General features: G+C 35.3%; 1 protein-coding gene across 5 annotated transcripts in view; it reads right to left on the bottom strand.

Moving 5' to 3' along the window:
* Positions 1-25,110, bottom strand: part of MTA3 (metastasis associated 1 family member 3) — a 139,820-nt gene that overhangs the window by 89,492 nt on the left and 25,218 nt on the right. For all 5 annotated transcript variants that reach the window (XM_054061333.1, XM_054061329.1, XM_054061330.1 and 2 more), the window contains exons 5-6: positions 16,897-16,960; positions 15,706-15,823 (exon numbers count right to left, since the gene is read on the bottom strand). In XM_054061333.1, the coding sequence (XP_053917308.1) occupies positions 15,706-15,823; positions 16,897-16,960 (182 nt within the window). The remainder of the gene's footprint in view (positions 1-15,705; positions 15,824-16,896; positions 16,961-25,110) is intronic.

The following is a 25,110-nucleotide window of genomic DNA, read 5'->3' as shown; positions in this document are numbered from 1 at the left end:
AAGGTAAATTTTACAAAACAAAAGTAAACCAAATAAAACATTTAATTTAATGTAATTAAGATGAACTACAAGAAATTAAAGATCTACTTAGCCAGTCTTTTTGACTTTACTTCCTACAGACAAATACCCCTAAGGCAATTAGTATACTAGATCCAGCATGATTCTATGTTATTCTTATATCCAACTAAAAGAAAATAACTTGTAATGAACTATGAATGTTTTCTTAGAGTGCAATTGTTTTAAATGTAGAGATATGTAACAATGCTGCAATATTGTAGCCTTTCAAGAATCCAAAATATAGAATCTAGAAATGCTGGGTTTTTAAAACTGGTTTTCAGGCAAACAATACCAATTCCACTTTTAATGACGAACAGTTGATGACAGGTATCTGATCGAAAAAAAACCCAGAGGGCAGTTTTTAGAGATGCCACTTGTCAGGTACAATCTTATTTTTTATTTGGCACAATCTGTGCTATTTTTAAAAATAACTTCTTATTTTGCCTTTCAAAAAGTAATTTAGCAGTCACTTCAACCCAAATGCATAAACTAAACACCTGCAGAGCTCAGCTCGCAGTGAATTCATCTTGCATGATGCGCAAAACAGAGGCAGCAGCTGCTGGATTCTTATCACATGGGACAGAAAATTCTGTAGTTGTGAGTTTTGGTCACAGTTAGAAGGCAGACATATCCACTTACTGAAGTTGGACATCAGACCAATAGTTTGTACTACAGAGTTCCTCCTACTGTGGAAATTCATTTGTGGCTTGCTACAATCTCTTGAAATCAGCCAGGAGTTTTGACTCATGCTTTAATTACCCAGACTCACTGGGTACCTAAGCATATAAACCTGAAGGCCTTTGTAGGTGCTTATATTCTTAAAGCTGGGCACTGCTCTAAGTAAAATCAGTGTCTTCATCTTTCTGCTTCAGTTTCACACCTGTGAAACAGGAATATCTCATAGCTACACAGCAAGGATGCAGAATAGAGATCTCTCTCGATTCTTATTCTTCCTTAGTCCAGTTTGGCATTCAAAATATTTTCTGTTACTGAAATATGGGATCAGATTTAGTAGATATATCATTTAGCAGATTTTTGTCAGAATTTTTGGGCAGTGTACTAGCAGCAGGTAATCCTGAATACCTTTTTAAACATAGTATCACCTGCTAAAATAGGCAGCTAATTACAGGAAAAGAGGCTTCAATTCATGAACTACCTTCTTGTGCTGCTGTTTAGACTGTCTGTCTACAAATGTTTTCCTCTTACAGATGAGAAAAATGGCATCAAATTGGATTTTCTTGTACTGTCTAGCTACAAACACGTTCCAGACATTAAGCCTGTCTGTCTAAAGTAAAATCTGAACTTTCTCCTTCAATGAAAAGTTCATTAGTTCCCCTCCAAATCACTCAGCATATTCATTCTGCATAAAATGAATTGTACATTCACATATAGAGGTTAATTATCACAAAATATCACACAATTTTTGACAAACAACTGATGGGGTGGGCATGTACAGCTTAACAGAGAAAGCCAGTTACAAAACATCAAAGCAATTATCAGTGGGAAAATAAGTTTTACATCCATCAGATGGATGTACAAACTTTATCCACTGGCATTTAATGAGTTCAACTCTGCATAAATTGAATACATAATAAACACCTAGCTGACTGGTGGTTTTAACTAACAAATTACAAACCTTTTCACTATAAAAGCTCTGCAGACATGGAATTCTTACTGCCTTTTTTTTTTTTTATGATGTGTGAGTCTCATCAGTCCTGATAATCAAAAATTATCCAGAAAAAACTCCGCAACTTCGCAAAAAAAACCCCCTGAATTATGTGCAAATTACTTCTCTGATTAAAGTAACATGAGAAATCTAGTTTATTTTAGTAGTGCAGGCAAAAAGAAAATTATGTTTATCATTCAATTGTAGAACAATTCCCCCGCTTAGCTAGCTTGACAGATGCATATCCAAGACTTCAACTAGTCATTCTGAGAATTAGTTGTATATTTACAAAAATCTTATGGTAAAACTCAATTTATTAACATAATGCATATATATAGACTAAAAATGAAAAACAGACCATATAAAGACTATATGTAGAGAGACTACAAATGAAAGATAGCAGATGACACAAGCCCAGTATTTGTGAGCAGTAATTTAAGCTGTTACTGAGCATTTTCCAGTGCAATAAAACATGCACAGTCCAATCGCCTCAGATCCTCTAGAGCCTTAGCCTATAAAAAAAATTTAGTGATTCTCCACTTGAAAAATCCGTTTCGAATTAAAACTTCAATGACCTTAGAGCTCCTTCAGCTCTCAGTCTTGCAGTGCTTATAAATCACTGATGATCAAAAGACCTCGCAAAGCACTCAAAAGAGCTTTAATTCATCATGTTCTAAATTCCTAGAAATAAACAGAAATAATTACAGTTTGTCTCAGAATAAACTAAACTGTAACACTGCACTAACAACCAACTTCTCCATAATGCTGCATTGAGAATGGCTAGATTATGAGAATATCCAGTGCTGGAAGGAACAGACAAATTAGGATGCCTCTTCCTTAAAGCCCTGCAGAACAGTATGCAGAACTTCACACACTGGAGCATACAAGAGGCATAGCATCCTAAAATCAGACTATTCCTTACTTTATAGTCCTCATATTCACATTTGAATAGAATCTCCACTGTTACAGAAATGAAATAATAAAAAATCAGCCCTTTCATTTCGGCTTTTTATGGCAACTCTAAAGGCAATGACCTAAATTAATATATTGCATAAAACTACGAGGTCACCTTCAGTTCAAGAGCAAAGGCAAGTATTCAGCTAATGAAAAGACACCTGAAATCTACTTTTATTTTAGAATTACCTTCTTGTACTCACTTGATATCTGTGAATAAATCTGTACAATGTGACTTGCACCAAGATTCCCTGCCCCTCACTCCTATTTTACCTTTTTTGGTGACAGACACTATGCAGTGGTCCAGCACCTATTCCAAACTGAATAAAGAAAGATTGCAACAGTTTTCCTATTTATTCCTGAAATAACAACACAGGAGCTAACAATTTTCAGGAAAGCATAGTGAAAATGATTCTGTGTATAAATAACAACAGTATCAACCATGAATGACTATTAACTCTATTTAAAATACTTGTTTTGGAAAGAGACATACCACAATGCATAAACACTGTATTCCTCAAAAAGTCCCACTCAATTAAAATTAATTCTCTGGTCCTATAATATTTAAAAAAAAAAAAAAAACACAACAAAACCAAACAAAACCCCCAAACTCTTAATGTTATGAATATGCAAATTCCCTGTAACTATAGTATTCTAAAGATAAGTAGGACTATTCATTTGCACAAATTTAAACAAAACCTATAATCTAGAAGAGAATCTTTTCTTTAGGATGAAATATATTTTGACTTACTCAAATGTAAAAAACATTTCATCTGCATCTGATATTCGTTCTTCATCTTCTACAGAATAAACTTAAAAAGAAAAATCAAAGTAAAGCAGCAAAGGATGCAAAAATCTGAACTTGCATTAAGTCCATTTAGGCAAAGGTACTGAGGCAGAAAAAAACAGCAGTCAATTAAGCCCCAAGATGTTGCTGCTTGAAAGGTAATTTGAGTGGTCACTGCAATACATTATTTGGGATAATAAGCACATACAGAGCATACAATAAATAACTATATCCTTCATAAGACTGACTACCAGGCAGATCTGAGATTGTATTTGAACAATCCCAGCCAAGGCTCTACAGCTATTATAAATAAAGAAATCTTTCCAACAGCAATCATGTACAACCTTTCAGGCCAACAGTGTAGCACAGACCATTTGTGTTGCATTGCAACAAGAATGCAAAAGAAAATACACCTACTTTAACTATTTCCTTCAAATTGTTGAAAAAATAGAAGGGTTTCTAACAAACATAAGCAAAGAATATAAACAGATGCCTAAGCCTCCTCAAGAAACTAAAGACAGCAGGAAATCATTATTTCTCTTGTTATGAAGACTCCAACTAACTTCAACTATAAAGCAAACTGGAGTAAGCTAGACCTGCTTTTACAATTCAGGGCAGGGACGGGGGGGAAAAGGCCACTCCAACAATCCCCAAGTAGAACACTCCAAATACCTCCCCTCAACTACTGAACAACTTTTATAAGATGTAATAGCTAGACAGCACTATTTCCAACTTTTCTAATTTATCTTTTGACTGTTAACATAGATGTTGTGAATGATCTAAGAACTGAAGTTCAGAAACTTCCATTACCATAGTATATAAGTATACTGTAAGTATCGCAAGTATAAGAGAAAGAACCAACTTATTCCATGTAACTACTTGTTTGATCAAAGTTATACATGCACCTAATACCTCAATAAATTGTTCCCAAAGGTACCAACAATACCTTGTTTGTACAAATAAAAATATTTTTAAGTAACATTACTGAAAAGACTTCATAAAACACTGATTTATAATGCAAAGCTTCCAAATACCTAATTGAATTTCTGTAGTATATTTGGCTGCAAACCTAAACTACTGATTTCCCTTTTATCTGCAAGATTAGAAAGAAATACATTAAGTCTTTACCCGAAACAGGCACAAAGAGGCCACTGACACTGTTTACTGTATAGTAAAACTGACACAAGTCTATAAATGTGCATTCAATTGCCTAGTATATAAATCACTAATTCTGCTCCCTAGCAGAGAGATCAACAAGACTGATGTAAAGGATATTACAATCCTATTAAAATTTGACATGAACATTGTAAAGAGTGTTTTACTACTTGTCATCATCATGCATTTGACAGTTAATTATAAAAAATTTACTCTACTGAGCTTAATAACAAGAAAATAATCTGTAATCAGACAAGTGACTACCCATTTTAAAATTTGCTAACCCTGAAGAAACAGCTCCTCGTTCTAGAAGGTATTAGAGAAAAACTTTTCGTGTTAACTCAAAGTCAAGAGTACAATCAACAGAAAATCCATATTTGAGTAAAAAGTATATTTGAGTACACAAAACCAGGATTTTTATTCTCATGTATTACGTCTTTCGAGATTTATCTCATGCAATTCTAAATATCCTCTGATCTATATTAGATATCCATTTTCAGCAGGGATTAATGAAATCCAGACAACTCTGACCATAAAAGTAAGTCTTACTGGGTTAGCACAATCATACCTTTTCTGCCTCATATTCTATTCCAATTTCCACACTCCTGAATCTGCTTGACATATCTTTTGTTCCACGTATTCATACTGAAAACTTCATTGAGACAGAAAGCCATCATCTTTTAGTTGATCCAATCACTCTCAAAGCTCTCTGTGCTTCTAGCATATTCTGACTGACAGTTTGAAGTTATCATTTATTTTCTTGCTAACTTACATTTTTCAACAACTTTGAACCTTTGATGCATTTCACACCAAACTTGGTGGAACAGATTTCTGCAAGGTTCCTAGGTATCTTTTTGAAGCAAATGCAAGTTAGGCATAAATGTTTCCTTTTATACTTGGTCTTGAAGGCAGTACTGGTATCAGAATTTGAGCTTTGCTTTCTGCTGTCTAGATTCCAGTAAGGTCATCTTGAATTGATAAGAAATCTGGTTCTAGACAACACACTATGGACATCCAAATTGCTGCATGTAGAACAAGAGAAGTGTGCAAGCTATACACAAATGAGTTCCTCCACTCTACACTTCTCCTTCCAAAGAAGTATTTTATGGTCAATAGTTTTTTTCCATTAAAACATTTTCCTTGCATGCCAACATACTGCTCATAGAAGCGCCTAAAGCTGCTGCTGTTGTCTCTTTCAATGTGTGCACAAGGAAGTGATTCTTTCTTTGATGATCATACCTAAGCCATTTAGTTTATGCTAAATCCACTAATTTATTCTTGCAATTGCAATTTGGTTCACTCACAAAGCAAAAATTAACATGGCCTCAAAACAATCAGCCTTCATGATTTCTTAAAGACACGTAAAGACAAAACGCTAGACACATACTATCTCCGAAATACTGAAGGCATGATAAAAGAGGCATTATTTTCTGAATTTTATTTTCTAAGACCTGCCTATTGTATCAATGTATCCAGTTCTCATATCCAGCAAATGCCGTAAAATTGATCACTCAGCACAAATTACAGACCATATTTTCTGAAAATTGATAGGACACTGAGATACAATATTTGTTTATCCTGTCAAACATTTCTTATAGCCACACACTATCTGTCTTCCAGTCTAACGACAGCAGGGCTCTCCAATTTTTAATTTAACTATTTGAATACAGACTCATCTAAAAATATTTCGTATTGACTGATATTAAAAAGGCCTGATTTTTATCTTCTCACAACAGAATGAAATCATTGCAACTACATCAACACTAACAGAGATAATCCAGCAAAAAGGCTTTTGGCAGAAGAATCAGCTGCACCATTCAAACAATTCCTGCAGGATTCTGGCCAGTATGGGTGATTTTCAAATTCAGCAGTAGTTCTTCCAATAAACGGGAGTATTATCTATCATGAAATAACAGATCCCGCCTCATGAGATCACAGTTGGGTTCCACTGTTCTAAAACAAATTTTTCATTTATTAAATGAAAACAAATTTTTAGTGTATATGAGAAGCATTTCAAGAACCAGACTGATTCTAAGCATCCTAACATTAAAAGTCCAAACAATATGTAGATGAGTTTCTTATATCTCTTTAGTTGTATACATTTTTAAACTTAAAATTCTAGAATTCTAATATTCCCAAACGTTAACAAGACTGAATGCTGAGTTTAATAGTTTCTATCTGCTGTGTCTGGTTTATTAAAAACAATGCATTCTTACAACTGAGCTGTAGTAAGAAGCAAAAAACCAGAGAAGACACTAGGAAATACCTCTAAAGGAAGTTTTAAAAGTATTGGATACATCTGAACATCATCCAAAAGTTACAGGTTAAAGTTCCCAACTGCTCCGCTCCTTCCTATTAAGCATTCAGCTACATGAACTCCATTAATTCTAGAACGTCTTGGCTTCAAAAAATGGAACCAACTGCACAGCAAGTGCTATTTCTGAGCGCCCTCTGGGTATTTTCAGATTCGCAAGAGGGACTTTGATCTTTTATACAGATACTTTTAATATACTGTATAAAATTTTATTAAAACGAAAAAAAAAACTTTGAAAAGAATGCCTTTCCCACAGGCTACTTCTTCCTCCACTTCCTCTAAGGCCTCTTCCTCTCTATGTCTTAGTAAGGCGGGTAGTCCTCTTTCCTGTCACATCGAAACTCTTTGTACTACTTTAAATCGTCAGAGAGTACCTAATTGTATCAGATTCTTGCTCCATAAAGCATTCCCTAGAACACAATGGCTTCCTTTTAAACACAGATAATGGAGATAAGCAGTGCTGTGCTTGGAACAGGACTGCAGCTGGGAGTGGACCATTAGCATGAGCAAAATTCTGTGCAAGAGTCCACAAACAACCCTTAACATAACAGTGACTCTAATTTTAAGCACCCCTCCAGGCTAATTAAAACAGGGATTTGCAAACAGTTTGCCATTGCAGTACTTAATTAGGACTAGCAGTACTTACTAACAACGAGTCCTCTAGACAAACCTTTAGATGTAATTGTTCCCCACCATACCAGTCAACCTCTTGATGTTTGTCTCCTTCCACAGAGAATAAAATCTCATTTCCCACCAACTACCAATCAACCCTAACCCTTCATGCATTCATCATCACAATCCTCATTCTGTCATGCCTCTGTTTTGCCCAGTGATTTCTAGCTTCCCATGACCTGGTCAGCACTCAGCATCCTTACAGCAGGCGCCATGACCAGAGTGGGATGAGCTGACAGGACATGGTGCTATTTATAGGCAATTAATTAGCAGTAAAATATTCTTGCCAGGCAATTTCCACTGTTCAGATCAGCACGTGCATATCAATAGTTGTGAACAATTGCCACTGTGATGGTGCTCAGGACTACATGGGCTGGGAATATTTGTGTGCCCAATAACACCCTTCAACCACCTTAAAAACTTAAAGACAGGTATAGAAAGTTCAGAGGTTAACTTCAATTGTTGTGGTTTAGCCCCAGCTCACTTGTCCCTCCCAGGAGGATGAGAAGGAGAATTGGAAACAAAAGAAGGTAAAACTTATGGGTTGTGATAAAACCACTTTACCAGGGCAGCAAAGGAGGAAAAAAACAATAACGATAAAAGAATACACAAAGTGAATTATATACAGTGCAAATTGCTCATTGCCCTGAAAATCAGTAGCTTGCATGCTCCCAATCCAGAATCCTGAGCCATGCTCCCAAGCCACTATAACCAAGCTGTGCCCCCTGCCCAGCTCCCCCCTTATTTACTGAGCATGACATCATGGTATGGATTGTCCCTTCGGCCAGTTTGGGTCAACTGCTCTGGCTGTGTATCCTCCCAGCTTTCTGTGAAAATTAACTCTATCCCAGCTGAACCCAGGACAGTAATCTACTCTCTATCTGGTGGAATTCTGCTGAATCTCAGTAATTACCACACATTTTAGGAGAGAGAAACAAAATCTGCAAAGGTTAGAAGTTGCTCTGTTAACTGAATCACACTATGCATATGTTCTACTTTTCCTTATATTGCAGTATTATAATCTAATTATACTGAAGACTTTTCAGTAAGTATTAATGCTGTTAGCTTAAGAGTAGTGTTTACATGTCATAATCTTCAAGTGTTCCTTTTATTTTTAGACTGAGATTTGCTAAAAGCTCAACATATTGTCTCAAGCCATTATGGAAAAGTCAGCTGAAACCAAGTATGCTAATGGCAATACCTGAACACATACAAAGAAATTCTGCTACCCAGCATCATCACTGGAGGGAAGGTGATTACCAAGCAGTTCGAGATTTTTCTCTCTCAGCTTCTCCTCATGAAAAATGCCCATAATTAAGCACACAAAAAAATGTGGCCAATGATCACTTTTGAAGCCAAGGTGTTCTGATGAAACAACTGCTCACTCACATGCTTGTTTAATAAGAGGTAAAATTCCAGTCACAACTGTTGCTGTATGGATAAAGCAGCACTTCCTCAGGATAAAAGGCAGAAGACTTTGGGCTGAATTTCATCTGTAGGTTGTTATGCTGGAGCACCGCAGCAGGACTGATTCAAGTTGGAAGGGATCTCAGGAGGTCTCCAGCCCAACCTCCTACTAGAAGCAGGCTCAGCTGTGAGGTTAGAACAGAGCTTTATCTAGTTGGGTCATAAGAACCTCTAAGGAGAGAGATGACACAAGCTCCCTGGGTACTTGCTCTACCTACCACCTGACGATCCTCCTTGAAAAAAAAAAAAAATCTGCTTATTGCTATTCTGATCCTCTCATGTCAAGTTATGTCTGTTGTATCTCATCCTTCCAGTATGCACCACTGTCAAGAACCTGCGGGTCTTCTAAACAACCTCCCCTCAGTCACTACTGGGGCTGCTGTTTGTCCCTGCCTTGAAGCTACCTCTTCTCCAGGCTCAACAAGCTCAATTCCTTCAGCCTGTCCTTGCAGGGCAGGTGCTCTAGATCCAACGAGTATGACGGCCTGCGCTGAATTTGCTTCAGTTTATTAATACACTTTCCCATATTTGGGGACCCAAATGTGGATGCAGTATCTAGATGGGACTTAATGAGTGTTCAGTAAAGGGGGATAATCACTTTCTTTGATCTCCTGGCTACGTGCAGCCCAGAACACGGTAGCCTCCTTTGCTGCCAGGGCACACTGCTAGTTTATATTCCCTTGCCTTTCCCACAGAGCTGCTTCCCTCAGCCTCTTCGTCCATTTGATACGTTTATGAAATACATGAATAAGAGTACCTTCATATGCTAAAATTCTTCCTTCCGATAGAACAAAATTAAAAGTAAAATCTCAAGCTACAGAGTAAGAAAACTGTCCTTGTGATTGAGACATGCTATCAGATGTGGAGTTAATTTTTTGTCTGTTTTTGTCTTGTCACTCTCCTTTCATCCTCCCATTTGCTACAACATTGTTCATAATTCAGAAGGCAAATGACTAGTTTTCTCGGATAATCAACAGAATCAAAAGGCCTATGAACTAAGAGTTTAAGATCTTGGCAATGCAATTTGTTGAAAAAGGGAACAAATAAGAGAAATTCAAGTTAACTGTTAGCAGACTAATCATATTAATTCTCTGCATTTGTGATGACTGAACAAAACTGGAGAGGTTCACATACTTCTTGAAACCTAAAAGATGATCCATCTAAAAACGAAGCATCTGTAGGAGAAGTTATAGAACAATTATATAAAATGAACATTAGCAAGTTATGAGTTACGACAAACATTCTCCGAAGATTTCTACAGGAACTCAAGGACACAATAGCTACTAAGAATGACATGAGAACTCAAATACATTTATGTTACCTGGAGCGTGAAGATGGTATATCGGTTAAAGGGAAAATACAGGCAACTAAGTAATGTCAAGGCTCACAGCTGTGCTAGTCAAATCAGTAGAAATTGCAGCAGAAAAGATATACAGATATACCAGTGATATGTCAGCACATCTCAGAAAACTAAGAAAACACAAGAGACGCAATCTTCTGCATGGATAAACAGCTGATGGTCTGATTCAGCATGGTGGTTCTTTCAATGGTGGGTTTACTTTTCTTGAAAATGCCGATTTCAATATATAAACACATTACAGTGCTTAACAAATCACTGTTCTACCAAATCCTGGTATACAAAAAGTTCATTCCTTATTGCTTGACAAGGCAAAGGTAACATCAAAAAAACTTATTTCAACAAATTATACTTATTCTGTAATTTTCCTGAAGATCATAGGACACAGTTATTAAATTTTTATTTATTTTCTTGAAAATACAGTTTAGTTTTCTTTTTTTTTGGTTGAGGTTGTTTGGTTTTGGGTTTTTTAAGTTAGAGAATTACTTAAAATAGTTTCACTAGACTTACGTTATCATTACCAGAACACAACGATGATAAACTTCTTTGTTAAGTTTATTTAGAAAATATCCTTTGCTTCAGAAGTTTTAATTGACCTTTGATAGATAGGGGAACAATTATTGGCCTTAGCTTTGCTTATTCTTGCCACCTGATTCAAAACCCTATGAATAAATAAAAGCCAGACATGACTTAAGAACTTATTGATTTGGTTGATGAGGTTATTTTAAACACTTGATTTCCCTATCTATAATACCACTTCAACTTTATTTGTTTAGCTAAGCTGTCAGGCACTTTACTGTGTGACAATGACACTTAGACGTACAATAGTATGCCTGAGGCAGAAAGACTATTGCAGGTATATGAGAGAAAACTTTTTCTAATGCATTAAAATAAATTCTGTGGAGAAAAAGAAATAATTCCTAGTTACTCCATTCTTAAAAATTACACTAATTCATGAACTATATCCCTATTGGTGGTGCTTCTCCCTCTCTCCTCTGCTTTCTAGCCAATGATCTAACACAACTTGTTGCTGCATCAGTTGTTCCACTACTGAGAAATACCAGATGAAATTTTAGAAATTAAAAACATTCGATTTAAAACAGAACAAGCTGTGAGACAGGGAAGCATCAATGTTCCAAGAAAGTCTACCAAACATCTAAACTGATCTGTCTTGGACCAGTCACCATGACGTCCCTCCTATTTATATTCCCCTGTACACAAAACAGGAATAAACAAAATCTATTACTTAAAGGTGAAAGCAATTTGATCATATTCAGAACAATTTATAGAAGTTTGCCTTTTAATCAAATAATGACAATAATAATGATGATAATAACGACTTGCCCAAAGGAAAATTGTGTAGAGTCTTTTCGTTGCTTTTTGGGGGGCTTTTGTTTTTTGAACTTACTAGTCACGTATTTTATAAGTTGATGATCAAATTATACTAGGAAGAACTTTTTCACGGTTAGAGTGGTTAAACACTGGAACAAGTTGCCCAGAGAAGTCGTGGATGCCCATCCCTGGTTGTGTTCAAGGCCAGGTTGAATGAGGTGTTGGGCAACCTGATCCAGAGGGAAGTGGTCCCTGCACCTGTCAGGGGAGTTGGAACTAAGTGATCTTTAAGGTTCCTTCCAACCCAAACCATTCAATGATTCCATGAAACACAGTAGGTGAACGCACCAGACAGCAGCTTCTGGCACTCACATGCAGACAATCAGGTACCTTGCTCCCGAGATGTAGAGTAGAGATGCTTGAAGCAAGATACTCTGTTCAAATGTGTGGTTTGGTTCTCCTAGATAAATATTTTTATTCTTGCCTTTTACAGAGAGACAGAATGCTACTCCACACTGTGAAGATTTGAAAATAAACTGCTCTATTCACAGAATAAGCCATTGTCATTGAAAGCAGAGAAAGGACCTTCTATATTATCTACTAGCCAGAAGTTAAGTCAATGCTGTAGAATTTAGTCTTCTGTTCTCCAGCATAATAACAGACACTAAAAAGACTCTCAAAATCTTTGAACTAGAGTCTAGAAAGACTGGAGGACTTGGCCCTGGAGGGAGAAGGAAGGGTTTCATACAACCACAACTTCCTTTGAATCTGACAACTTTGATCATAGTTTTTCTCCCAAAGATGCTCATAACAAAAGTCATATGAGACTGCTGAAAGGAATCTGGTCTGGTCTTTCTGCAAAGCTATAGCCTTCACTAAATCTGTAACCTAAGTGATGTAGCTAAACTACTACAAACAAAAGTTGCATAGATAAACAAGGCTTAGGCATTTTCACCAAATTTAAACTTTTGTTTATATTTGTTTACTGTAACTGTGTAAAGAATTTATAATTCACTGTATCTCAAAGCAGAAAAAGAGTTAGATCTGTAATACTTTATTACATATCTTGATTTTAATAAATCTTTTAGTCTTGGGGTGGGGAGGGGGGTAGGTATGCTGCATTATCCACACTTTGACCTAAGCACCAGGTTTTAGGGTATGTTTTATTCAAGGACTTAAAAATGGCAATATCAACGCACAGGGTGGAGAGGAAATCTATTCTCACAAAAAAACATGCATATAGTTCTTCAACACATATGAAAAAAAACCCACAGTAGTCCATTCAGCCAGAACACAGATTATCACCATATAATGAAAATGCAAGCAACTTGAATTTTTAACCTACCAGAATGCATAGATGTCTTTACACCAAAATGAATAATGTTTATAGAAGATGTGGAAGGGCTTTCACAGGTCAAAGGACTTTCTCATTTTTCAGCAACCTTGTGACTGGTCTTCTAAAATCTAATCTGAGCTGGCATGTTTTCAGTCATTTGAATTGGATTTATATGCCAACGACTTAAAATAAAATAATCGGTGGTGAATCTTCAACTTTTCTCAATCTTTTTAAAAAATGGCTCTAGGGGTTTTCTGTAAACATAAAATAAGCCTACCAACAACCTTTGAAAAAGTATTTGTTCTTTACATTAAAATTTGCATGATGAATTTTATGTGTGAATATAGCAATGCTTTCTAGTTTTATTATATAATACTATTAAAGATTAAATAAAACCTATTTTTTCTTAAGTGATCCCTAACTGACTGGAAGTTGTCTAAATTCTTTCTTTGAATTTAAGATGATTGCTCTAGGCTTTTAAAAAGTCATACATTATGGTTTAATAATTCAGACATACAAATTATTACTCACTTTTAAAAATACTGCAAAGGCTGAAAAGTTTACTTTGAGATTCAGAAATCTTCTCAGAATCCTGCACCTTCCAAACATACTTACTCTAGTCTAATAATTTTAAACATTGCTTAGATTTGTCTTCATGAATGAAAAGGCTTGACAATGAATAGATTTATTTTCAGGCTGTCAGCTTACATAAAGACACAGTAACAGCTCAATTATCTTTTCCTTGGAGGTCAGAAGGCTACAGAAACATTTAGACAACAATCAGTCAAAACTACAGTAATTCAGGTATTTTTATCCTCCCAAAATGAAACCCTTTTTTCCACCAGCCACTGTAAATAAGTGCAGATTAATCCAACTGAACTACCAAAGAAGTTCTCTGTATACAAGCAGATCTTTCGTTTGAGAGTATCTTAGTGTTTCTGAACCTTAATAACTGACGGACTAAATACAGCAAAGACTGCATCACTTATTGCACTTAGAAGATTAACAGGAAGTGAGAAAAATAAGACAATAACACAAGGGGAAATCCTGTCTTCATGACAAAAGACAAAGTTCATCTACTTGTTTAACTTAATCACGGATTTAACTCAGAAAGCTAAGCTCCAGAAGAAAATGGTAACTGAAGTTTCAATAAATATGGATTTTAGGATAAAAAAATGGAAGTAGTAAAATTTCCATTGGAAACACATTTAATTTATATATAGTACTCACTATTCCAAAATAAGGCTCAGTCTTTAGTGATTTAAGTAGCAGAACTCAGTTGGAAAAGACTTCCTCCCTGGCAGACAACTCCAGCTCATCTTGAAAACCCAACAATTCAACCAGCTACTTCAGAGGCCCATCAATACTTCCCAGCTACTTGATATACACCTTGACACAGTAATTTACTCTCAGTCCTCTTAGAAGCTTTCCTCTTGAGTATTCGCATGTCTACATAATTGTTTCCGTACATCTTATAAACAAATGTTGAAAGGACTTCCTATAGTTTATCTCTGGTTACTAAAAGTCAGAAATAATGCAGGTGAGCTACTGAATGTCATCCACTGTAAAATAATCTGCTACTTGCCAGAAACAAAATAATTCTTATTCTATGCAGTTTTGTCAAATAAGGTTAATACTGGTTTTGTAGGAAAGAAAAAGTATAACAGAAAAAAAAAAAGCCATGATGCATGGAAAACACACCATTTAAGATTACAAATATACATATTTGGGGCATTCCGAATTCCTTTGACTCAATGCAAGTGATATTTGTGTCACATAATCCTTTCTTATTAAGCAATAAATACCAAGGTTCTTGAATATACTATCTATGCCTAGATACTTCTCAGAAAAGTTTTTCTTTTGTTAGCACTCCATGTAGAGTGCACACCTCACTGAGAAAACCAGCTCATTTTAAAATCTATTAAATAAATATAATTGCAAACATAACAAGACAGAGCTGTTTATGCCTCTCAAGAAACATTCAAACAGTAAATAAATATTTCACTTGAAATTTTATTTAAAAGGATACAGTTCCTATGTATCAAAAGACTAAGACATGGGTAGTTGTGCTACCTTATAAATAAATAAATTTTAAAAATACCAATGATTTTAAAGATACACCAATGAAACATTTGTTTCAGTCCTGCCACAAAACAAACAAGACGCTTTGATGGAAACCAGTATTTAAAAGTAACACAAGACAAAACCACACATGCTGTAAGCAGAGCCTGTTTTAAAAGGCAGAGGAAGAATATATTTTTCATTTATTTTGTCACCACAGTATTATTTTACAAACTCAGTTGTCCTCAACACCATTTTTCTGAAAGGCCTGTATCAAAGAAATAACTGGAACAAACAACTAAATAAATAAACAATGAGTGCCTAAATGGTTATACAGAAACTTGAAATGGACAATATCTTTTCAAAAGCTATTCAAGTATCCTTTCTTTTTTTCTTCATATTATCTCCTGGTATTTCTCAATTTTCTAAGACCTACTATTTTACTTTCTCTGTGTCTATGCTGATTAGTTTAGTTCAGTCAGTCAGCATAAGTAGTAATACAACATGAGGACAGGTTTTTTTGCCTAATCAAAGTTCACATATTTACCTTCTGCAAGCATGTCTGGCACATCTGCTTGATATCTAGGCCCCACTCTGATTTCTCCCTTGTCTGCTAAAAGCGTTTTCAGTGATGGATCATACACCAATGAATAAAAAAAAGCATCCTAAAAAAGAACACACATTTGCAATAGCATAATGGTTTTTAAAATTAGGTTTGTAAATCTGCATCAACTTCCATTTGGAAGTTATTAAAGTTAACTCTCCTCACACACTTCTACAAAGCACAGGTCTGGTACATTAATCTTTATTTTAAATAACGCAAATGTTTCACAAGTACTTTTAAATGGCTAACTGAAGCTCCTCACTGCTAGGAGTTACTTCAGAGCACAGCAATGATGAAAAGATTCATAGACAAAAATATATGAATGTATTCTAAAAGAATTAACATTAACTACTTTCTGAATTTAACACGTTTCCTTCTCCTAAATATCTACCATACCGACTTTGCATTATAAATTACTCTCAAAAAGTATTAAACACCATCAGTGTCTGAAAGCAGCTTACACAATAATAGTATTGGCATATCTGGTGCAGTCAAATGGAGCATACAGGAAGTCCTATTGCCAGAAAGTCTTTTACCGATTATCAGTGTGTTTGGTGTAGAAATTTACAAATAAATGCATTCTGATTTCATCTAAAAAACACTGTCCTCTTGATGTTATATTAACACACACCAAAGAAAAATATGTTTCTTTTGAAAGGTATTTTGCAATACAATTATATTTCAAATAGTTTCTTCCCCTCTGGTAAGGTTCGGCACCCTAACTTCTTTTCACAGGAAATGACAGGTGAGGAGACACTTCCCATACAGTAATTCAGAGCCCTTAAAAAAAATTAGAATTCTATGCTAAGTTGCTCTCTACAGGAGTCTCTCTTGCTTCCTCTGTCTATTGACTACAGAAGGTTCTTCTTTAGACTCTTCTCTTGTAAAATACCCTACGAATTACTTAAAATTGTTTTCTAAATACAACCATATTAAAAATAAAGCCATTTTTAAGTGTCGATTTATCCTTTACCCCGTAACACTTCTAAAATCATCATTTTCAACAACATAACTTTTCCAACTTATCATTCGAGAAAAGCTTTTCAAAGTATTGTTTGCACGTTTATTAAAAATACAATTGTAGAAAAATATAGACCCACCCCAATATTTACCCAAACAGAAGTCTCTCATTACCTCTTTCTCCAGATATGACAGCACAGATTCTGTCTCATTCAGAAGTGCAACACTGCATTTTCCCCTACACAAACATAAGGGAGAACTGTTACTTTGTAAAAATTCCAAACCTATATTAAATTGAAAAGTTGCAAGAAAATTATTTAAACATACTTTAAACTTTTATATTAAAAATACAGTATTAACAATACACCTTGCCATACTTTTAAGATACCAAAATTAACATCAAAGCAACAAAATGAATGCCTGTACTGACCCAAGCACTCAAACACATCAGAATTCTGTGGAACTAGGAAACAGGTCTAGAAATAAAGAAGCAATGAAGGAACATGAAGTACTACGGCAAACAATAAATACACATACAATAAAAAGGCCTGGATGAATGAAATACCACTGCTGAGTGACCCACCTCCAGTAAGTTCAGTACCTAATTTGAAAACAAATAATCCAAACTAGAAACATAGAATATAAGGCTTTACCAATGGCCTATAAAGTACAGTAATTTTCTATTTTGGATGGAATTATTTCTAATAATTAATCACGGAATTCTATTCATTTCTTCTATGGCCACATTAAAATGCTAAGTACCACATTTTTGTGCTGGCTGCCAGTAGAGAGCTTCCCATTACTCAGTATTGGTACAGATTTGCTCGTGTGTAACACATGTAGATAATGCACTGGGAGTCTGACCCCACTACTCCCATCCCTTTTTGCTCCTCTCTCTTTCACACCCCCTTCTGCCCCAACACTCCTTTGGCCTTGAATTCCTCTGCCTCCAATTCCTCTGCACATAATCTGCAGAATTTTTGTTTTTTAAAAAAATGTAATGTTTTTCATCCACATCTATGTAAGTGTGCTGAATTATCTTGCTAGTAAACAGCATTTTTATGTTAGTATTTTCAACATAAAGACCGTTTTATAATATATACTTATTATCCCTCATATACATCACCTTGTTTTTCATGCACCTACATTTTATTCTATTTCTAACACTTTAGTTGGTATTTACCTGAAGGTTCGAATGGCCTTACACATATGGATATAGGACTTCTGTCCAACACATGCTTCTCCCACGGAGCAGACCAGCAAACATATGTATAAAAGAGAGGAATGTTTGCAGAGACCTCCTTGATTTCAAGGTAACATCAAAGAAGCTATTGTAAAAGCCAGAGAAGGCCCATGAAGATGGCCAGAGGGCTGGAGCAGACTGAGAGAGTTGAGTTTGTTCACCATGAAGAGGAGATGGCTCCAGGGAGAACTTACTGCAGCCTTACAGTACTTACAGAGGGCCTGCAGGAAAGCTGGGGAGGGTATCAGGGAGTGCAGGACAAGGGCTAACAGTGTTAAAACTGAAAGAGTGGAGATTTAGATTAGATATTAGGAAGAAATTGTTGACTGTGAGGATGGTGAGGAACTGGCACAGGTTGCCCAGTTGCCATCCCTGGAGGTGCTCAAGGCCAAGTTGGACGGTGCTTTGCACAACCTCGTCTGGTGGAAGGTGTCCCTGCCCGTGGCAGGAGGGTAGGAACAAGATGGTCTTTAATGTCCCTTCCAACCCAAACCATTCTATGATTCTACAAGCGTAGATCATGTTGACTGTTAAGCTAAACCATAAGCATTGGACGCCAACTGTTAATGGCTGATCATTAAACAAACATACCCAGTTAATACCTTATTCACTACTATTGCACATCATAGGAAATGGGGTTAAACCACCACAAAGGCCACGGTACAGAACCTCCTCTATTTCTCTTCATCTCTAACTGTCAGAAGAACCACACCATCAAGAGAAATTGTAGGAAGACAAGCGAGCAAAATCTGAGCACAATACACAACAGCAGAGGAAATTACTCCTGTAGTCAAGAAGTAGGAAACCTTCTCTATACATAATCACATCTCTGAATATTTTTTGAAGCTTTTGGCCTTGATAATTCCAGAACGTTCACTTCTAAAAATTTATTATACATTTTACCATGAAGTCAGTTTGTCAACTTTAACAGTTTTTATTTTTTTTAATGTTAAAGGGAGGGTAAACAGGAGTTTACCTTTCCAGTTTGCTTCTATTCCATATTCCTCTAGTATGTTCCGACTCCACTAGAGCCTACCCTTATTTAACTCCAGTTATTGCAGAAGCATTCCTTCACTGTCCTTACAATTGCAAGTCACACCAAGGCTCCTATACAAGACAATGGTATGAGAAGATTTCAACATAGCCCAGCTAAACAACCTAGGGGAAAATTCTCTGGAAGACACACTAAATGAGTATCTGGGAAAAAAAAATAACAGACTACTTCTTGCCACTGTCTGGGTAACAGTCCTTTAATAAAGTTTTTCCTTAAAGTAATCAAAATTACCAAAATGTAAAAATCTGATGCAAATACTGATCTTTTAAAATGACCAAAATGAATCAAAATCAACAGCAAATGTTTCAGTCTTAAAAGTCCTAGATTGTTTTGCCACAGACCCCACTTTTAAAGCAGCTGAAAGCTCTACAATTCCTGCTCTGCTATTCTTGCAGGCTATTTCTTCATGTTTTCATCTGATAAGTAAGAAAGCCCATGAGATATAAATCTTTCTGATAAGAATTTCTTGAGACAGGAAGTACACAGATATAAATTACAGAGAGAAAGTACAAAAGAAACAAACACTTAGTGCCTCTTAACAAGGACAAACCACAGGACTGGAAAAGGCAACCTCATGGGTATGGCATCATACCCTGTAAGCTTCGTATTTTAACGCAGATGCAGTTTCAGCTAGATGGAACTCTCAGAACTCATTGTTTTGGGCTTCCACCAAGTCAATGAAAGCTGATATGCATTGGCCATTCAGATATAAGTTGAAGAAAGTAACTAATACATGCAGGCATGACCCCACAGACTCTGAAATTCTGGTATTCACAATTATTAATTGCCCTAATGAATATGACGTAATGATGTTGAGTAATTCTGCACAAATACACCAACTGTATCTTGCTGATCTTCATCAAAGAATGTTGATCTCTCAGTAGAGATTTGGAACACAGATTTGAGAACAAAACAACAGGAAAGGATATTAGGAAATATGCTTGTGAAGAAAATATGATTTGATTTTAACATATGCTGTTTACTTCAATAACAGCTGAAGATAAAACTAAAAAGGTGCATAGCGAAGAGGGGCAGAAAAGTTTTGTGCAGGAGTAGAACTCAGGAGTAACCCTTTCCATATTTGGCGTAAAGGGACAGAAGAGGGAAAAAAGGTACAGACATTGAGTAGAGGAGGACAGCGCTACCTTAAATAAAAAAGGTTTTTCCTGAACTGTCTTAAAAGGGAAAGTGTTTTGAAGATTTCCAATCAAACTACCACTCTGAGCCAAGTCAAGAGCTTGATCCCTTACAAGCAGTCTAAATTGTAATGATGATCAACAAACCACAGACTAGGAACTGCGGAGTCCAAAAAGTTTCTGATAATTAAATGAAATTCATTCTCCAGTTATGGGAAGCCAATACTAACAATAGCTACATATTTTACTTTTAAATACAGTTCATGCATACCAAAGTCTTTATGGCAAATTTCCAGTGCAGAGCAAACTACTGCACAACACTAAAAACAAGAAAACAAAAGCATCATCATAGTGATTTTAGTTTGTAACAGACCCCTAACAGGAGCTGAACTTTAAAATATTCAATCAATATGTACAACTGACAGAAGATCTGCATTGTATTGATTCACACTTCATTGACATGAATTTCTCTCTGCTCATTTACAGAGTTATCTCAAACGCGAGGGAAAAAAAACAAGCAACAACGTTTGAATAGTACTGGGATCCATTTCTGCAACAAATCATGTCTATTTCCTAAACAGTATAACTCTTTATCTGTGGCCAGAAGTAAGATCAATAAACTTGGTATTACCTGATAAACACACACCTGGTCAATTAAAATTAAAAAAAAAAAGAATTCACAGCAAATTAAATATGTACATCTAAATGAACCAGTAAATGCCTGGCATCTAAACATATGCATAGATCATCAGGATAGCCCAGGCTTTTAATGCTGTATGTGGCTTGTAGTCAAAAAAACCCCACCTTTAATCATAATTAGAGCTAGAGTGCTGATTTTCAGCACTCCAAATCAGTAAGATTTAGAGGCAGTCTCCTACAGCAATCACACACAGTCGACATGGATTTAAAAGTCATTTGTAGATAATGTTCAAATTTTTTTGCATATTCTTAGGGTTCCAACTTTTATTTAGTTCTCACCAGTGTTGTCTAGTCACAATCTAAACAGGACAAAGCATTCCCAATGTGAAACAAATTTATAAAAGACAAAATTATAGGAGATTTTGCATTCAGTAACAAATTACACGGCATATGTGTTTGAACTATTGCGTTGTTAACTGAAGAGCCAAAGCATTCAGCAATGCCATCATAAGATTTTACCTCAATAGTCGTAGAAAATGTTAAGAGGCAAATGTACGGATCTATGAACGTACACACGTTTGAAACAAGTTTTAACACATCATCTCTTAAAACTGGATTTATACTAATATTGTTCCAGTCTACATTACTGATTGAATCTTGCATTCGGTAGCTGAGAAGGGTCTGCAAGAAAACAGTGAGTAGGAAGAACAATGCACTGAGTGCCACCGAGAGAGGTAAATGTTTTCTTGGTCTGGCACAGTATAACTACTTATTTTGATATCTCAAAATAAGCATAAGCATATATATATATATACTTTCTATAAACTACTGTAAGAAACTCAGGTCACTGATCTTTTTCTTCTAGGAATTAATTCATGCTGAAAAGTAAAAAAATTGTTATCTTTTAGCACAGCAGCAGCAACAACAAAAACACAGGAGGCTGGTTAGGAATGATTTTTTAGTGTGGCATTACAAGGTCGACCAGCTCAGAAGCAATGAATATCACTCCATGCCATTGAACTTTATGTTTTGCACCACATGAAAGACTCCTACTTTGTAATTATGTTCCTACAGGGAAAAGTACTAGTTTTCAGGTATTTAAGTGACAACCTTCCAGCAATAAATACACTTTCTCTTATATTCTTACTAGTACTGGCAATTGACTACCATTTGAACACAGCATACTGGACTACTTTGAATTTTCATTTTATTCATGTAAGCATTCTTTGAATTCTACTGGAAAATGAGGAAAAAAAAAAAAAGGAAATCAGATATGCTTCAAAAGTCCCTTTGGTCTAAATAACTCAATCCAGAAAGGAAGAATTTCTTTCTTCACAATCCAAACCATTAGGTAAGCACATGCCTATGCAAAGAAGATTCACTTCTTATCCAGTCTGATTTATGCCAGAACATAAGCCAGGCTTATAAGGCTCAAAGTAAATTTTTAAAAATCAGCTAAAACTTGCTTCTCATATATATATATATACACATACATCCATACATATATATGAGGTGTAAAAATGCATACACACACATAACCCCATATGCCCAAAACTTCTAATTTGCCATGATGCAAAAATTAGAAAGCTGAGGTAATACCACTAAATCCTAAGGTGTTATGTCTTAAAAAAAAATCATATCTCTTACAGAAAATTACCTACCTTATCTATCTTTGAGTTTCAGACTATTTGGTGTGTTTCAAGTTAAGAAATCCTACATCCAGAAAAAAAGTATTTCTCTACACCAAGTAACAATATTACTAAGTCCTGATGAGATCATGAAAAAGAAAGCACAACATAAAGATAGATATATGACAAAAATGAGTTATTTATTATGCATCTAAAACATCACTCTTGTATGCAGTTTGTAAGCACTACAAGCTTTTCTAAACTGCACATACATTATGCAACTTTTTCTGATATGTCTGCAAAGCGGTACCAAAGTTACTTTAGTCTAGGCAGGAGGTAGGGGATAATTTAACAAAAAAAAAAAAAACAAAATGAAAACCAAACCTATGAACAAAACCAAAAAACTTCAAACTCTAAAAAAATAAGGCACAGTGTTCTGGACTGCATTACTGAACAGAATGACATCAAAAGATACAGGAAAAAAAGAGAGTAAAAACTGTATTAAACTAATACAGGGAACAATTTCAGAACCAAGGGAAACCAAGATTCTTACAGCCTGATGCTTTAAAAGTTAAGGTACAATTTTTTGTATGCTTGCATGTAAAAATATGCAGAGGCCTCAAATTTCTTGATAAAAAAATAAAGAAATTAATATAGAACAGTTCAGACTATTTGGAAGCCCTTTAATGTCACAAATGCACAGGCACTCTGAAAAATATTCATCTTCTCTCCAATCATATTGATCGTCACTTAACAAAATGATCTTACAAAATCACAATCTTTGAAAAGTTCATGAAGTCCTTTCTGTGTAGGAACAGAAGCAACAAACCAAGATAAGAATATCTTAAAACAGTTTTGGGGTTTAGGGCTGGGTGGGTTTGGTTTTGGTTTTTAAATAAAGGGTATGTATGAGAGGGATTCACAAATTTGAAAGAACAACTTCAGAATCAGATTCAGCAAGTTTTTCCGGATTAAGGCCACAGGTATATTAGGAAGCTTGAATTTGCTGCTTATGCAAGCAACAAACATAATCCCCTAACGAATATAAGAAATGCTCAGTTCATCCAATGACAGATTTAATAAATACCCTCCATTAAAGATTACAATGTAGTTTTATTACAGTTATTTCAATAATGTCCATAAAGACAAACACGCACATAATGCTCAAGTATCAGACACAACCATGCTGAGTCCAGAAATCAAGCTTAGCAAGAATTTCAGCACTTTGGAATTGTGTCCAAAGAAAGTAAAAAGTATTCAGTGAAAACATCATCTCCAGGAGGTAAAAAAATTATACATATATATAAAAAAGATGCTATATGGCCAGAATCTCTAGACTTATAAAGAAAGTAGAGTGGTACAAATAAGCACAATTAGCAGCTGACAAAACAAATATTATGGTAAATTATCCATCACTTGTACATTTTTGAAAGAAGAATGGACGTCTCAATGAAATATAACATCTAATTCAAGCACAAACGGCCGGGACCATATCAATAGTGACTGCAAAAAACTGTGTGGTATGAGTCATGTAGAAGAGCAACTAAATAGGTCACGACAGTCTTATCATCACTCTTCTTTGGTCTCGAGGAAGAACTTGTATACAAACTCTAATTTACCAGAAGGATTGTTGAACAGAAGTAATTTAGTAAATTTCATTTTTATTTACTCAAGATAAGTACTTGTCATGCTGCAGTAACTAAGAAAGAATTTTGACAATGTAATACTTTATTCTATTATATTCTATATAATACTATATTCTATATAATGCTATATTCTATATAAAGTATTCCATATTGTATATATTCTATATACTATATAATATACCCTAAGAAAAACCCAAACAATCATATCAACCAACTAAATCACCAACACAATAGGGACTAAATCAGCACTGCATATTTAAGTCGCTCTTTCCCCCTCACAAAGAGCCATCACTCTCTGAAAATTCTCCATTCTCAAGCGCTTTTTACTTCAGCCAAATAGTCTGTAAAACAGCTTCTTTTTATTTTGCATAAATGAGTTCATACTTCTTTTTTTACCTTAAAGGGAGGTGGGTGTTATAGCAGTATAGAACATTCCAAAAGATTCGCACCCAATTTTATTATGACATCTGAGAACCCTTGGTTTATGTATGCTTTCCAAACACTTTAAATAATAATACTAAACACAAAAACCCCCAACCCCAAGACTGAAACACCATTATTAGCAAACAAAAACTAGGCAAAGATAATCAAATGACAAGATGAACCCTAATGGATAAATAAATTCTTCTATACAACTAATGAAGCAATAAATTTAAAAGCCATTACAAATTATCATAAAAGATAACACAGTCTTTTACAGCAATTTAAATGGGTTTATCACCTACTAAATCTTCAGACCTTAAGAACAAAAAAAAATAATAAAGCCTATGTCAGACAACCCAGTGCATCTCTCCAACAAGATAACCATTTGCACACTTTTATAAAAGGGACCCATTTCACCACGTGCTAAATTTTATGATTAATTTTATAATACTGGCAAACAATTTTGCCTTTATGACAACCTCCAATGTTTGTTTTCCCCCACCTCGTGCCTTCTCACACCTTTCCAAAATGTTCTACTTGGTAATTTTCAAATCTCTGAGAACCCAAGTCAAGGTACACAGCACTTTGGCTAACTCAGCCATTCTCTGGGTCTGGCCTT

Source organism: Cuculus canorus, chromosome 3, assembly GCF_017976375.1.
Source record: "Cuculus canorus isolate bCucCan1 chromosome 3, bCucCan1.pri, whole genome shotgun sequence".
Lineage (NCBI taxonomy): Eukaryota > Metazoa > Chordata > Aves > Cuculiformes > Cuculidae > Cuculus > Cuculus canorus.
Note: the sequence above shows the minus strand (reverse complement) of the source record. Positions and strands in the feature narration are given on the sequence as shown.